This window comes from Canis lupus, chromosome 7 (genome assembly GCF_011100685.1).
Source record: "Canis lupus familiaris isolate Mischka breed German Shepherd chromosome 7, alternate assembly UU_Cfam_GSD_1.0, whole genome shotgun sequence".
Classification (NCBI taxonomy): domain Eukaryota; kingdom Metazoa; phylum Chordata; class Mammalia; order Carnivora; family Canidae; genus Canis; species Canis lupus.
In genome coordinates this window covers 62,528,039-62,544,732 of record NC_049228.1, presented here as the reverse complement: position 1 = coordinate 62,544,732, position 16,694 = coordinate 62,528,039, and the positions used below count along the sequence as shown (strand labels likewise).

General features: G+C 38.5%; 1 protein-coding gene and 1 long non-coding RNA gene across 5 annotated transcripts in view; one reads left to right on the top strand and one right to left on the bottom strand.

Moving 5' to 3' along the window:
- LOC111096791 overlaps positions 1 to 15,036 on the top strand; it is a 64,351-nt gene extending 49,315 nt beyond the window's left edge. The window contains exons 3-5 of the long non-coding RNA XR_005362545.1: positions 5,686 to 5,794; positions 14,137 to 14,608; positions 14,730 to 15,036. This is a non-coding gene — a long non-coding RNA (uncharacterized LOC111096791). The remainder of the gene's footprint in view (positions 1 to 5,685; positions 5,795 to 14,136; positions 14,609 to 14,729) is intronic.
- The window catches only part of SS18 (SS18 subunit of BAF chromatin remodeling complex), an 80,745-nt gene extending 64,550 nt beyond the window's left edge, over positions 1 to 16,195 (bottom strand). Inside the window, exons 1-3 of one of the 4 annotated variants that reach the window (XM_038543623.1) lie at positions 16,060 to 16,195; positions 12,855 to 12,931; positions 4,196 to 4,280 (exon numbers count right to left, since the gene is read on the bottom strand). In XM_038543623.1, the coding sequence (XP_038399551.1) occupies positions 4,196 to 4,280; positions 12,855 to 12,931 (162 nt within the window). In that variant the 5' untranslated portion in view covers positions 16,060 to 16,195. Of the gene's footprint in view, positions 1 to 4,195; positions 4,281 to 4,390; positions 4,428 to 12,854; positions 12,932 to 15,551; positions 15,711 to 16,059 lie in introns of those variants that run through there. The other 3 variants (XM_038543626.1, XM_038543624.1, XM_038543625.1) reach the window with 3 other exon arrangements.
- Between the last annotated feature and the right edge of the window lie 499 nt (positions 16,196 to 16,694).

The following is a 16,694-nucleotide window of genomic DNA, read 5'->3' as shown; positions in this document are numbered from 1 at the left end:
TATATATAACCCATATAAAGTTCTTCAGAGTCCTCAGTAATTTTTAAGTATAATGGGGTTCTGAGAACAAGAAGTTTGAGAAATGCTGTCACAGCAAAAATAAAAGTCAAAAATTGATTCCTTGAAAAGACAAAAAAAAAGATAAACAACTGGCAAGAATATCAAAACATTTTAAAAGAGAAGGCACAAATAAACTATGTTAAAAAATAAAAAAGAAAATATCACCATAGATGCTGAGGACATTAGAAAGACAAGATTATTTCATGAACTATACGGCAATAAATTTGAAAATTTAGTAAATGCTAAAAAGCACAATTTACCAAAATAGGCAACTCACAAAATATATGTTTTAAATTGTCCAAAGACCAATAAAGAAATTGAGTTAGTAAACAAAAGCCTTCCCACAAAGAAAACTCCAGACTCACATGGCTTTTCTAGAGAAGTACACCAATCATTTAAGAACAATAGCTCTATCATACAAATTATTCCAGATAAGAAAAAGTAGGAACATTCTCCAATTCATTTTATAAAACCAAAATAACCTCAAAATAAAACCCCGACAAATGCATTATAAAAAAGGAAAATTAAAGGTCAATTACACTCAAGAACAAAGACATAAAAATTGTGATCAAAATTTTAACAAACTGAATACATCAATTTTTTTAAAGACCATGACCAAACCAAACCAAACCAAACCAAAGATCATGACCAAGTGGGCCATGAAAAAGGTTAATTACAAGAATGCAAGATTGATTGCACATTAAAAAGTAAATCAATGTAATTCGCCACATTAACAGATTAAAAGAAAAATTATGATCATCTCATTAAATGCAATAAAAGTATTTAATAAAATTTAACATCCATTCAAGATATAAACTCTTACTTAGCACAACAGAAACAGAAGGGAACTTCCTTAATCTGATAAAAGGCATCTACAAAAAACTCCAGCAAACATCATACTTATTAATGGTCAAAGAGTGAAAGCTTTCCCTTTGTGATCAGGAACAAGATAAAGTTGTCCTCTATCACCACTTCTATTCAGGAATGTAGTGGAGGTCCTAGCCAGAAAAGTAAGGCAAGAGAAAGAAATAAAAGATGTAAGGATTGGCAAGAAAGAAACAAAACTCATTATTCACAAATATGTTCGTGAATACAGAAAATAGAAGGTATCTACAGAAAAATTGTTAGAAATAAGAGTTGAACAAGACTGTGAAACTCAGTATCAATTGCGCATTTCCATGTAAATAGCAAATGCAGTTAGAAAATAAAACTTAAAAAATCAAGACTCTTAAAATAGCCTCAAAAAATATGAAGTGCCTAACAGTGAATCCATTGGGAGATGCGCAAATCCTCTGCAGGGAAAATCATAAAACTTCATTGAAAGATATTTACAGGATTAAAAAAATGAAAATATATGCAATGATCATGATTTGACAGACTCAATATTGTGAAGATATAAATTCTCCCCAAATTAATTTAGTCAAAGAATCTCAATGAAAATCACAACAGGATTGTGTTGGGCATGCTGGTTTTTAAGCATATATGGAAATGCAAAGGACTAATAGCCAAGATATTCTTGAAAAACATTAAGTAGTAAAGAACTTCTCTAACATACATCAAGATTTAGAAGACTATGACAAGTGTGACAAGATAGTGGGATTTATAAAAACAGACCAATGGGACAGAATAGAGATCAGACAGAGAACCACACATATGGGTGGCCTGACAAAATAGAGAAAAGTCATTGTTTTGTTTTTCCAATAGATAATAATGCTGGGACAGAAATCTACCCGTACGTAAACAAATGAAATTGAACCCACTTCTCACACCATTCACAAAAACAAATTCCACCTAGCTAGTAATCAAGTTCATAGTAATAATCACATGAATTATTTCAGATTCAAAAAGAAATGTATTGATTATATATATATATTCCCAGTGGGATATACCCTAAAGACAAACATCATCTTATTAGTGGCAATCTTGGTATTGTTAAATTGAAATTACTTTATACATGTATAAAGCAAATAAATTAACATGATAATGCCATTAAGGTACCAAGATTCTTAGAATAAGACAAGAAATAATATATAAAATCAAAGCTAATTCCTGAAGGGAAATATCACTAATTCAACATGTTATTTCTTTTTCTAAAAAACATGTTTACTAGTTCTATTCACCAAAAATACCAAAAAAACAAAGAAAACCCAGTAATAATGAATGCCCCAAACATCCAAATTGGGGTCTCTAGGTATCAATTCACAGTGAAAAAAGCGCTGCTTGAAAAAATAGCTGAGGCAGAATAGTTCCGGGGCAGAAAATATAGTCACAGCTCTCTCAAATCCTGAAAGAATAGAAGCTGTACAATAATACTTGAATCATGTCAGATGGACACAGCAGCCAAATGAACAGCCTCTCACTGACCAAAGAGGAGACAACCTGAAGTATCAAAAAGAATGATGCAATGGACTTACACACATTAAAAATATAAAAACGTGAATGTTTAGATGACAATAAAAAAAATATCACTGGTCAGATTGCTAGGGGCCAGCTTGTTATTTTGAAAACTGATTAAGAGGATAGAAACCAATCTTTAATCATGATTCTCATATAGGGACTCTCTATCTCAGAATAACCAAATACTTGAGGAAAGAAGTTTTTCTTTTTTAAAAGAAGTACAGCTAATAAATGCAGGAGGAACTGTAAAATTAGAAATTCATCATGATCTCAATGTGAAATAATAGATCTGATCAACAAGCATTAATGACTGCTAAAACCATTAAGTCAAAGGTTGATGGGGAACTTTGTAATAGATTCATCAGGCCAGTATCAACTGTACCCATGGATCCATCTTTTTTTTTTTTTTTTTTTTTTAAATAGACTTCACGCCCCAAACTGGAGCTTGAACTCACGTCCCTGGGATCAAGAGTCACATGTTCTACTGACTGAGCCAGCCAGACATTCTATCCCATCTTAACATTACTAAAAATGGAACCAGAGGTCCCATCCCATCTTAACATTACTAAAAATGGAACAACCAAAATGTTCCTCCTGATGTGATACAATAGACAAGTGCAGTTCAACTCAAGGCTTAAATTCATGACCATGAGATCAATATCTGAACTGAGATCAAGAGTCAGACATTTAATTGACTGAGCCACCCAGGTGCCCCTCAATGAAATATTCCTAACACAAAACACAAAACCTAACCCTAATCAAGCCTCTCTACCTAATTACCAGTTTATAGGAAATAAGAGATGAAATGGAAGAACACATTAAAGGACCATGAGGATACAATTAGCCAAATCTAGAATGTGAGAAACTCTATAAATATGACCCAGTTTCTTCAACAAATAAACAGAGAATAAAAAAGATAAACTGATATAGATTAAAAGAAACTTAAGACATGTATCAACCAATGCAACATGTGGATCTTGTCTGGATTCTGCAGCAAACAATCGTTTAAACATTTGGGTGTGGGCAGCCCTGGTGGCCCAGCAGTTTAGTGCTGCCTTCAGCCCGGGGTGTGATCCTGGGGGCCTGGGATCGAGTCCCACATCAGGCTCCCTGCATGGAGCCTGCTTTCCCCTCTGCCTGTTATCTCTGTCTCTCTGTCTCTGTCTCTCTGTGTCTCTCATGAATAAATAAAATAAGATAAAATAAAATAAAATAAAATAAAATAAAATAAAAACAAACAAAAAAAAACATTTGGGTGCTCTTAAGATAATCAATGAAAACTGAAGATAGCCTGGGTATTATAAAACATTAAGAAATTCTGGTTAATCTTTTGGGTGGAATAATGCTTCTTCTCTGCTAGAGATGCATACTGAAGTACTTGCCAAGGAAAGTATATGATGCCTGGGTTTTGCTTTGAAATACTATAGACTTACTCATAAATTATATCTGCAATTATAGATGAAAATAATTAAGTAAGTAGGTAGGCAGGTGGGTGGGTATGTGGGTAAATGGATGGATGGATATAACTTCTTCAGGGAGGGAATCAATTCTAGGTGAATTAACTCAAATTCAATATGAAGGCAAAACAATGAAGCTTTTAGATCACATAGAATACCCTTATGTTCGCAAAGGGCAGAATTTACTAAACAAAACTTAAAAATCACTAAACAAAAATGTGTTATCCTGTACATAAGTCTAAAAGATTTTGTCTACTTTATACTATTTTAAAGGTACTTACTGCTGGTAAAAGAGACTGCATATTTTGATTAGAATCTGCTATTGTAGCAAGGTAGACCAAGTTCGTATGCAACATCTGCTGATACCTATTAAAACAAAACAAATATCAATATTTAAAAATAATTTTCTTCCTATCTGCTTCAATACAAATTAGCATTCTAGTTATTTCCCAAGTTTAATAAAAGATTTATGTTACCTGAACATCAATAGCACTTCAATTTTTCCTAGTTCCTCTGCAAAATAATTCCAAATAATAAATACATTCAAAGATAATAATACACATAAAGAGTTTACCATGTGCTAGATATTGTTATAGTTGTTTTATATATACTCATATGTTTCAGTCAATTCTCAAACCCACACTGAGGTAAAAGTTCTTACTTTCTTCATTTTACAGATGAGACAAGTGAGGTTTTGAAAAGTTAGTAACATGTACAATATTTGCGCAGCTCAGGAAATGGAATAACTGAGATATGTACCAGCTCTATACACTGCACATATGCTTTCCAAAAAGAGACCCAAAATGAAGGAATTCAACAAAACGGACATGCTACTCCTCTTCCCCCCCCCCCCCCCCCCCCCCCGCCAATTTCATATTGCCAAAACCCTCAAACCCTAACAGAAAATGTCAGGAAGGAGGCAGAAATCACATAAACTTTTTCTTTCTCTGGCAGCAGTGACCAACAATTTATGCCTGCTACAGTTATGCTGCCCATCTGTTAGGGCTCAGCATTAAAGAAGATAATAGACATGTTTACTTACAAATAACATATATATATATAGAGAGAGAGAGAGACATATATATGTAATATGAGACAAAATAACTGGACACTAATACCATTAAGAATTAACTTTATAAAACAAAGCAAATTCTCACTACTGCAACAAAGTGGCTAAACATGCTCATTGTAATCTTATGAATTAGTTTTGCTAACTCTGCAAATTGGTAGTGATTCAGTTACTAATGTTTGTAAACCCTCCAAATAAAAACTTACAAATCCTATACTAAATTGTTAGGCTGTTTTAGAATTTTGTTTACCTAGGAACATTATACACAAATTAAAATAATGAAAATAAGATAAAAGAATTTTATTCAGCTAAATAAAGTCTTCTAAAACAGATCTCAGGGATGCCTGGGTGGCTCAGTAGTTGAGCGTCTGCCTTTGGCTCAGGACGTGATCCCGGAGTCCCAGGACCGAGTCCCACATTGGGCTTTCTGCATGTAGCCTGCTTCTCCCTCTGCCTATGTCTCTGCCTTTCTCCCTCTCTGTGTCTTTCATGAATAAATAAATAAAATATTTAAATAATAATACAGATCACATATAAAATCATTATCTATACATCACATAAGGAATCCTAGGAAATCTTTTGCAGCATTATTTTTTTCTATTAGAACTGGTTTCACTACTTTTTTCTTATTAGAGGAAAAACAACTTCTCACTGACCCTTGATTTTCCTAACAAGTTTATGCTCATTTTTTATTTTTTACAGATTTATTGAGGTATAACCAATATAAAAAAAGAACGACACATATTTAACTTGTCCAATTTGATGAGTTTGGACATATGCAAACACCTGTGACACCATCACCCCAATCAAGGTAACAGACATAACCAATACTTCCCAAAGTGTTTGTTTCCTTTTATGACTTTGTTGTTAAAAAACAAGTTTAGAATCTTAATGCTTCTCCTCACGTATTACACTATGTTGCTCAATTAAACATGATATAATGTTTGTTACAGTGATCCTCAGACAAAAGAGGACCAGGAGTTATTGTATTGTACTGAATTATTCATAATGGTTAATTATGTTGTCAAAATTCTTAAAACAGCGCTAACAGGCACCACTAGCTGGAACCATTTCATTATTCTGTGAAGATCCTGAATGGAATTTAAGGTATAGGGTTCCAAAATCTTGCCATTTTTTAAAACTATTTAGCCATTTTTAATTAGAACATAAAATTCACTTCAAAGTCTACTCCTTTAAGTGTCTTTTCTGAGAATATGGCTTTAAAGTATTCAGATATGAAATTTGCTGACCACCCTGCACAAATAAAAATAACAAACCTTACTAAGAGACTATGGCTTCCTCATGACCCTTTAAGAAAAAATTTTAGTCATGCTGATTAGTACTTAACAAGTCCATCTTAAAATACTGTTAAATCTAATCTGCCATGCTCCTAAGGCCTCCTTTGTAAAATAATGGGAGTTAAAAATAGATCTCCAAAGTCCCTTGTAGTTCTAAATATCTATAAATACAGCATCTTTTATGGAGTACTTCAGTTTTAGGACATTTCCCCAAACTAAATCTTTTTAACTTTTATTTTTGAAATAATCTTGAACTTACAGTTTTAAGAACAGTATAAAGAATTCCCAAGTATCTTTCCCTCACCCTCCCCAATCCTTGGCATTTCACATTTTTAAAAAATATTTTATTTATTTATTCCAGAGAGAGAGGCAGAGACACAGGCAGAGGGAGAAGCAGGCTCCACGCAGAAAGTCCGATGCAGAACTCGATCCCTGGTACCCAGGATCATGCCCTGGGCTGAAGGCTGCGCTAAACTGCTGAGCCACCCAGGGATCCCCGGCATTTCACATTTGTCTTACTCCATTTGTAAACATACACACCAATATGTACACACATGCAAGCACACATACACATACTCAGAACAGCTTTTTTTTAAAAAACCTTGTGAGAGTCATTACAGACATATTACTCCACTACTTCTAACACTTCAGTGTTGATTTCCCAAAAACAAGGAAATTCCCATATGCAACCACTGTACAAAAAATTAAGATCAATACAGTAATATATAATCCAAAAACCCATTCAAATTACTCCAATTGCACCAAGAGCCCCGAATATTTTACCTAATATAAGGTATCTTATCTAACTTCAGTAGGTTTTCTTTCTTGTAAACTGCATTATTTCTACAGCATTCATCAAAATAAGCTTTTTCTAAGATCATTTAAGACCCAAAGATGAAAGTTATTGAAAAAGTAGTATATACTCATATTCTTTTACAAGTTTGTGTATACATCACCTACAAAGCAATAAGCAAACATTCCAGAAGAATCTGGCTTTAGTGGACTCTACTGAAATAATAAAAAGTAGATTCTTCTATAAATATTAAACATTTTCCTCTGAAAATTTACTCTGTATATACTATTACATTTATCACTGAAGCAATTTAGTTTTTTTAATGTATGTTTATTAGCTCTAAAACAGTCTGTATTAAGAAAACGGAGTATAAATAACAAGGGTAAATATAAACATATTTAACATTGTATGATGATGGTAACTTCCTAATAAATAGTGGCAGATATTCCAAAACACCCATAATTATCAACATATTAAATGAGGGTCAGTTCCACTTCCCAAAGATTCCACTAAGAACCACTACATCAATTATCTGGAGTAAGGTAAAATATCCACTGTTAAACTTATGCATATAATTAAAAAATGAATCTGAAAAAGTCAGATCTCATTTTTAACAAAAAACCTTTACCAAGAAGCTGTGAAGATTAGATTTATAAGACAACAGAAATAAAATTTAAAGAATAAAAGTCATCTTCCTAACTAGATATTTAAAACTACATTCTTCTATATAATGATTAATACAATTTTTTTCCATGAAAATCACTTCTAGGACACCCTGAAGTACTTATAATGAAATACAAAAATAAAGTCTGATTTAAGTAAATATGTTATTTTAGAAAATACCCAGAAACTATAACAGAGCAATAGTACATTCTCACACATATGTTATCAGAATTTAAAAAGGAATAGGGTTTTTGCATAAGAGCTCCACAAGTGATTTACTTTTATTGAACATAAAAGGAATGTGTGCACATGTATGTAGATGTTACCAGTGAAAAATCTTTAGATGGTGAGATACAGTGTTTGTTATGTAATTTTTATGTTACCTGTGTCTTTAAATTTTCTATAATTCATATAATACTTTCATAAAAAATAGTTATTTTACATCAAATAACTGTTCCAAGCAAAGTTATCACATCTTAAGGAATTGTTTAATTAAAATTGAACTATCAGTTCCTAGATGCCTGTCGTTTACTGTTCCTCTTCATTTTCCTTTGCTTTCTCCTAATGCAAGAAATGAGAACATTTAAGGTTGAGAGGAGGAATTTTTTTCTCTTTACTCACAAACAACTTGATAAAGAAAGAGTATCTAAAGAACTCTAAAAATGAAATTAAATCCGTCAGGAAGAGCAAAATATAAGACTATATCTAAATCAATGTAAGCCCCATCTGCACCAAATATGTGAGAAAATGAGGTCTATTCCAATATGCAGAAGGAAGAAATGATCATATATACACAAAAAAAAGCTAAGAATATAAAGAATAAAGCAATACAAACTTCTTCTGACTCAAGTTGGAAAGGCTCATTCTAGATCTGAACACTTTCTATCCAAGCCATGCACTACTGGGTCCTTTAAGAAACTGAACCAGTCCTATGCCACAAAATCCTCTGACAGTTGAAAAAGCCACAGGTGAAAATAAGTATCCTAATCAGAGCCTGTCGACTTTTATCATCCCATGGCCAATTCGAGGCAGTGATCTCCTTACCACTGATGATTATCCATAGTTAAACTAAGGAATAGATCAGCTAATTAATTAATTTTTAGAGAATATTTTGAAATATAAACAGACATGACTCACTGAAGAAACAATACACATAAAAGTAGTGGAAATTGTCATATAAGATGCAAAATGTACAAGTGACTAGAAAATAAAATACTCAGACCTAAGTTTCTAAATATCATTCTCTAAAAAGAACCAGGGCTTGGAGAAATAGGCAATTCCAAAATGGGACAGGAAAAAGAACAAGATAAGCCTAGAATATCTTGTAGTGCAAGAAAATTTTTTAAAAATGCTCAAAAAATAATGAATACAAATCAAAAAGCCAGCTTGAGGGGCTCCAGTGGCCAACATTAGGGACAACTTAAAAAGAAAATAGGATAACATTATAACTTAAAGAATTATAGTAAGAATCCATAAATCCATTCAGATATAAATAAATGAATGAGTGAATGGGGGCAGAGAATGAGAAATGTTTTCCTTAAAGTAGGATTTCAAATAAATGTAGAAGGAATGACTGATTTAGTCACCATTTGGCAACCACCATAGTAATAAGAGTTTCAATCAAGGATCATTGGATGGTGAATACTTAAATAAATGCTTAAAAAAAAAAGTACAAGAGGGGCAGCCCGGGTGGCTCAGCGGTTTAGCGCCGCCTTCAGCCTAGGGCATGATCCTGGAGACCTGGGATCGAGTCCCACGTCAGGCTTCCTGTGTGGAGCCTGCTTCTCCATCTGCCTCTCTCTCTCTCTCTCTCTCTCTCTCTCTCTCTCTCTGTGTGTCTCTCATGAATAAATAAAATCTTTTAAAAATAATAAAAATTGAAATTAAAAAATAAATATTTTTTTAAAGGACAAGGAGAAACATTATGTATATGTCTCAAGGTATTTGCCTAAGAAGATACATATGAATTAAAAAGAGAAAAATAATAACTTTACAGTTGATAAACTGGCAGGTCTCACCGTAACTGATTAAGATTCTCACAAATACTAGGACAAATCACTATCATACAGCTATTTGAGAATGCACCAAGAAGGACACAACACCATTTATTTGTGATGCTCCTGCCAAAAGTGCATAACATAATCTAATCAAGGAGAAATACCAGTCAAAGCCAAAATGAGGGACATTCCACAAAATAAACGCTATGTATTCTTCAACATCAACAACATGAAAGATAACAGACTGAAGAATGGTTTCAGATCAAAGGTATAATCAAGGCATGTGACAATTAAATGCAACATCTGATCCTGCACAGGACCCTAAACCTGAAAAAAGTACATTAATGGGACAAGTAGCAAAATTTTAAAGAGGTCTGAAGATAATTCTATTCTTAATTCTAACAATTATACTGATTATTTAAGAAGTTATGTCTGATTTTATGAAATACACACAGGTAATTGAACGTAAGATAAAGTCATGTGCAACCTATTATCAAATGTCTCTGTGAAACAATATGGAGAAGATATGAATGATATCGGGAAGAAAATGAAAATTAAGGCATACAGGAATTTCTTATCCTTTTTTTTTTAAGATTTATTTATTCATAAAAGACACATAGAGAGAGAGGCAGAGACAAAGGCAGCGGGAGAAGCAGGCTCCTCGCAGGGAGCCCGATGTGGGACTCAATCCCGGATCCTGGGATCACACCCTGAGCCCAAGACAGATGCTCAACAGCTGGCATCCCTTCTACTTTCTTTAAGACTTTTCTCAAGAGTGAAATTATTTCAAAATAAAAAGTTTTAGAAAAGATACCACTTTTCACCAACCAGATATGCAAAAATTTTTGAAAGACTACTAATCTCCAATGCTGGCAGAGGATGCTGAAAACCAAGGCTCTGAAATCTGACTGGAAGAAACAAAGCCAATATAACCTTTTTGCGAGGTAATTTGGCAATCTGCATGATCTTTGACCCAGACATCCCATTTATAAAATTCTAACCTATTAAAAAACAAAACATTTACCTAAATGTATTTATATAGTTATACCGGATCCCTGAGTGGCTCAGAGGTTTAGTGCCTGCCTTCAGCCCAGGGCATGATCCTGGAGTCCCAGGATCGAGTCCCACATCGAGCTCCCTGCAGGGAGCCTGCTTCTCCCTCTGCCTGTGTCTCTGCCTCTCTCTCTCTCTCTCTCTCTCTCTCTCTGTGTCTCCCATGAATAAATAAATAAGATCTTAAAAAAAAAATCTGTTAAAAATAAATACATAAATAAATGATATGATTTATTCATATGATATGAATGTCATTGTGTGCAAATGCACAAAAAAAATGTTTAGAAGGATAGGTACTGAACAATTAAAAGTGGTTACCCCTATGGAGAGGGGAGAAGCATATGAGTGGAAGGTAAAACATGACTTGCTTTTCTCTCTACCAACTTTTATACGTTATGATTTTCTTTTTATAATGACCCTACATGACTTTTTCATTTCAAAAATGATATGAAAACAACAAGGAAAACGACCAAGTAACAAAGAGAGACTCGAAATTAGATAAAGGGGAATCAAGTGATAGCAAAAGTTCAGCCCAGCAGGAAAGCACATGCAGAGGCAAGACTCTGGGCTGCTGGGATAATCTACTTGAGAGACCCGTGAGATCTCTAGTAAAGACAGATATGTTACAAAACAATGGTGGGAATAAAAGATTTTAGAGCTGTACTGTCCAGTAAAGTTGCCACTTGGTAGCACAGGATGTGGCTAGTTCAAAATGATGTGTTATTAGAGCAAGATTCGCAAGAGATTCCAAAGACTAGGTATGAAACAAAAGAATATAAACAGTCTCATTAATATATTTATACTGATTATGTACTAAAGTGATACTTTTTGGAAATAATGGCTTAAGTAAAATATATTATTAAAATTAGTTTCTCCTGTCTCCTTTTACTTATTTAATGTGTCTACCAGCAAATGTAAAATTACATATGTGGCTTGCAATATATTTCTACTCGACAGCGCTATTCTAGGGACTTTCGATAAAACATTCAACTTGTTCCACTACGTTGGATTCTATTAAAGATACCATTTACTTCTGACACATCACTAAAATTACAAGTTTGGTTCTTATGAATGATAACCATTCTCTATTTATTAGATATAAGCTTTGCGGGGATCCCTGGGTGGCGCAGTGGTTTGGCGCCTGCCTTTGGCCCAGGGCGCGATCCTGGAGACCCGGGATCGAATCCCACGTCGGGCTCCCGGTGCATGGAGCCTGCTTCGCCCTCTGCCTATGTCTCTGCCTCTCTCTCTCTCTCTCTGTGACTATCATAAATAAATAAATAAAAATAATTAAAAAAAAAAAAAGATATAAGCTTTGCTTTCTCAACTACATATACGGATGTTCACTAAATATCCTATATGTGTGAAGAGCTAACTTTTCCACAGATCAGACTACCCACAAATTTGAAGTCATTATTTTACAATGCAGGATAAGTATTTAAAAGACCAAAAAAAAAGAAAAAGAAAAAAATCCACTGCATCCCAAAGAACAAATTTTTCTTTTGTAAAAATCAGGAAAAGTCACACAAAAAAGTGTACATTAATGTTCATAGAAGTATTCATAATAGCCAAGAAATGAAAACACAAATGTCTATTACTGATGGATAAATAAAACATGGTACAACCATACGATGAAAAATTATTCAGCAACAGAAAGGAAGTATTGATACATGCTTCAACACTGATGAATCCTGGAAAATATTATCCTAAGGAAAAGAACTCAAAGACGACCACATATTGTATGAAGCCATTTATATGACATGACCATAATAGACCAGTCTACACAGACTGAAAGCAGATTAGCAGCCGTCAGAGGGTGAGGGATTAGGATGTGGGAATGGAAAGTTACTGCTAATGGGCATAGGGTGGAGATGATCAAAGTGTTCTAAAACGGACTGCAGTGATGATGACACGACTCTATACCAAAAGCTTTAAATTGTAACCTTAAAATGAGTGAATTGTACGACACGTGAATCATATCTAAATAAAGCTGTTATTAAAAAGAAAAGTAAAAAATTAACCAACACAAAAAAATGAATACAAAAAATGTTTTCATATCATTCTTACTGAGAACACTCTGAGGTCTTTCCTTTATTCTGATAGTCCATTATACACTGAATAAGATGGTTATTTTCATCCAACATCTGAAATAAAATTAGAAAAAGTTTATTATAAACGTAGTGCATCACATAAATTTTTTTTTAAATCCTTCAGATTTCTAGAAATGTTTATTCATAAAGGAACTGAATCTATTCAGTTCTTTTAAGTCTTATTCTACACCCCTGGAATGATATGTTTAATCAGTAATTTTCAAAGAACTATATTCCAATTATTCTCCCCTTAAATTATTACCTGAAGCCCTAAACGAGTTTCTTTTGTATTCAAACATTTTATTACTTCTGCTACTTGTAATATAAGATTTAGCCTGTTAAGACTAAAAGGTAAGGGTCAAAGCTAACTTTGCGTCATTCTTATGCTCTGCAGGAGTAAAGAAACATTTTGTCCTTATCCACAATGAATACATGAAAATATAAGCCCATAAAGCTTGAGGAGATAGCTGGCTAGTTTCCAAGTGTTATACAGTATGGTTCTGTGGTTCATATACCAAATACGGAATAATCAAATACGATAATTTCTATGAATATGTATTCGTTACAGACTTTACAAGCTTACCTTATAAATTAAGTTGTCCCAAGAGTTTAAAAACAAAAAGCATATCAACTTATCATTCTACTGTCTTATAACAATTCAAAGCAGTATTGGCTTAAAGGATTAAATAATTCATCTAAGTAAGGGTGCACTGAGGAAAGTACTGACATAGTAATGAAAAGACCAGTTAGTTTTAGTGCCAGCCTCACAATCCTATGCAAATCACTTACGATTTTAAAGACTCAGATTTATCTTAAGGTCAAGTGACAGGAGTAGATGTTCCTCCTGAACTTGTCCTACATTTCCAAGACTCGATAAACATAAAGTATAATACAATAATCACTCTACTTCAATAACTTAATGTAGCTCTTTTAATCAAAAACAAAAATCCACTGAATCTTGTGACTTTCTTCCCACATAAGAATCACAATATTCACTTGCTAGAAAAAAAAAAAAATATATTGACATGCTCTTCCAAAAAGTGCAGTTATTTCCTAAACAGAATCATCGGATGCCAAAAAAGAAAAAAAAAGTCTTTAAAATCCATTAGTCCAATCTAATGATTTCACAACATAATCTCTTCAGTTGAATACTCAACCTAACAAACTTCACTGGAGAATATGTCTCATTTCTAACATCAATCTCTCACACTGTAAAGTAAGGCTCTTAATTTAGAATCCGTTTTCTCTTCTCATTTCAGAATGAAAACTAATTGATCTGCATCTCCTGAGTAATCACTGGTAGTAAATATCTTAACATGTATGCAAGAAAAACTCTTTGAAAACCAACCAACCAGCCTTAGGACTCTTCTACGGTCCAAAATTTAAAAAAAAAAAAAAAAAAAAAAAAAATGAATCCCTCCAAAAACATGTCTTTCGTGCATGTACTTGGAGCTGTTTGCCAGGCTGCAGACTTAGCCCAACGCACTCTATGAAACTACCGCCACTTCCAGGCACTGACAGGCCGGTTTGTTCAAATAAATAAATAAATAAATAAATAAAGCAACAGTTGGGCAAATGTCAAATGCCACGCGAGAAAGAAGGTGACAGTCAACAGAAGCCCGTTAACATAATCTGCCGGCATACAACGGTGCCTGAGGGGTACGAAAAAGTGGACTTTTCTTCGGTTTTCATCTTCATCCCAATGGATACAACAGAACCGCGATACCTAAGGTAAACTGCCGAATTTACCAAGTAACTTTTCAAAGTCTGGTTGACTAAAATTCAGATTACGGTCTTGCTCATCGGCAACAAGGGACAGCGGACAATAAAGCAGCTTTGTTTGTGTCCCTAGCTGGCAGGCAGCGGAGCAGCGACCGAGGCAGCACCCCCCTCCCCCGTGCAGGGAGCACCACTGCGTTCCAGGTCACGACGGCCGGGTGGTCTCCGGGGCTAGACCGCGGTCACCACTGCAGGCTCAGCACCCGGCGCAGGCGCTCAGAGCGGACCTGCCGCAGATGCACACGGCTAGGGGGTGAAGCCGGAAGGGACGAGGACGTCGGAGGGGACCCCCGAGTCCACAGGGGCCTCCTTCGCCCGCCCCTCAGGCGCCTGCGGCGTCCCCCCGACTTCTCCCGGGAGCTCCCCAAGGCGGCGGGAGCGCGCGGCGCGGCGGGGGGCGGCGGGGGGCGGCGGAGGGCGGCGACCCACGCTGCGACTTCCCCTCGGCCTCCCGCGACGCGAGGTCGGGTGTGCGGCAGCGGCGGCGGCCGCGGCGCGCGGGGCGGGGCGACGCCGAAGTAACTCCGGAGCGGCGCGCGGGGCCGCGGGGGGCGCCGGCTCCCACACACCGCCCTTCCCCGCGCGGCCGTCGGCGCCGCCGGGCGCACGCGCCCCGCCGCCCGAACGCCGCCCCATCCCCGGAGAAATCCGGCGGCGGCTACTTGGGCTTTTGTGCCCGCAGGAGAGAGCCCAGAGGCGCCAAGGGCTCCGTGGGGGGGCTGGTTCGCCGCCTTCCGCCGCCCACTCGGGCACAGCCCGCGGCTCGGGTTCCCACACGCGACCGCCTCCCAGCAGGCCCGCCTCCGCCCCCCGCCCGGCCGACTCCCGGGCCGGCCCCCGGCGGCGCCCCCGAGGGCGGGATGGGCCTGGCATCCCCGACCCCGCGAGGCTTCACCTTCTGGATCGCGGCGGGGGTGATCTCCCCCTTGCCTCGCTGCCTCGGGGCTGCGAACGCCACGGACATGTTGCCGCCGTCACCACTACGGGCAAGTCCCGAGCGCTCCGGGGGAACGGCAAACTGGGGGAGAGACGCCGGCCTCTCGGGCCGAACCACCTCGGGAACGCGGGGAGGGGGGATGCTCCGGCGCCGACCGCGCAGCCGGCCGGCCCGGCCCCCAGCTCTTCCTCGGGCGCGTCGCAGTCGGGGGCCGGCGCGGGACCCGGCGCCGCAGCCCCCGCGGCGCTGCCCGGCTCTCGGCCGACCTCCCGCCCTCCGCCCCTCGCTGGGCCGTCCCCCCCGCGCCGTCGGAGCTAGTGGTAGGGCCGCGCCCCAGTCCTCCCTCCGCTTCAGCGATTCAGGAAATGGTCCCGCCGCCGCGGGAGAAGGAGAGGCTGGGGCAGACCCTGTCACAGGAAATGCGAGCGCCCGAGCCGGCCCGCCCCTTTCGCGCGGTGCCACTTGCCTGCCTCTCCTGCGCGCTGAGCCGCCCTCCGCCTGCGCTTCGGCGCTCGGCTCGAGACCCGATTCAGTTCTGTCAACTTCATCCTCAGCGGCCCCCGCCCCCGGGAAGAAGGGGCCGGCCCGGGCTGTCCCGGCACCGGGTCAGGACCTGCGAGCTCGAGCCGCCCGGCGCCGCGCCTGCCGAGGGGAGCAGAGGTGGAAGGTGTAGGCGGCCGCGGATTCGCTGGTTCAAACCGCCCGGCTACGCCCCGGAGGCGCACCTCCGAGTCCGCAGCCTCGCAGGCGCACGGGCGCGCCCAACAGTCGGAAAGTCGGCGTGGCCGTGGCCCCAGTGGAGCAGGCCGGCTGCGCGCGGTCCCCGAGGCCGCCCACGGCCGGCCGCCGCGTGGGGCAAAGCCCTGGCACAGACGCGCGCCGAATTCGTCGGACGAGGAGCTTCGGGACTAAGTTTTGAGACCGAGCACCCTCACGGTTTTCCTTTTACAGTTACAGACTTGATTGCTTTGTAAATTAGGCCCAAGCTGCCAGGGTTCAAATCAGTGCGAGGGGAAAAAAAAAAAAAAAAATCCCAAAGCTCTCAAACTAGGGCAGGAACACGGGTCAAATGTGGGTAAGGTACTGGCCCTGGGGAGGGGC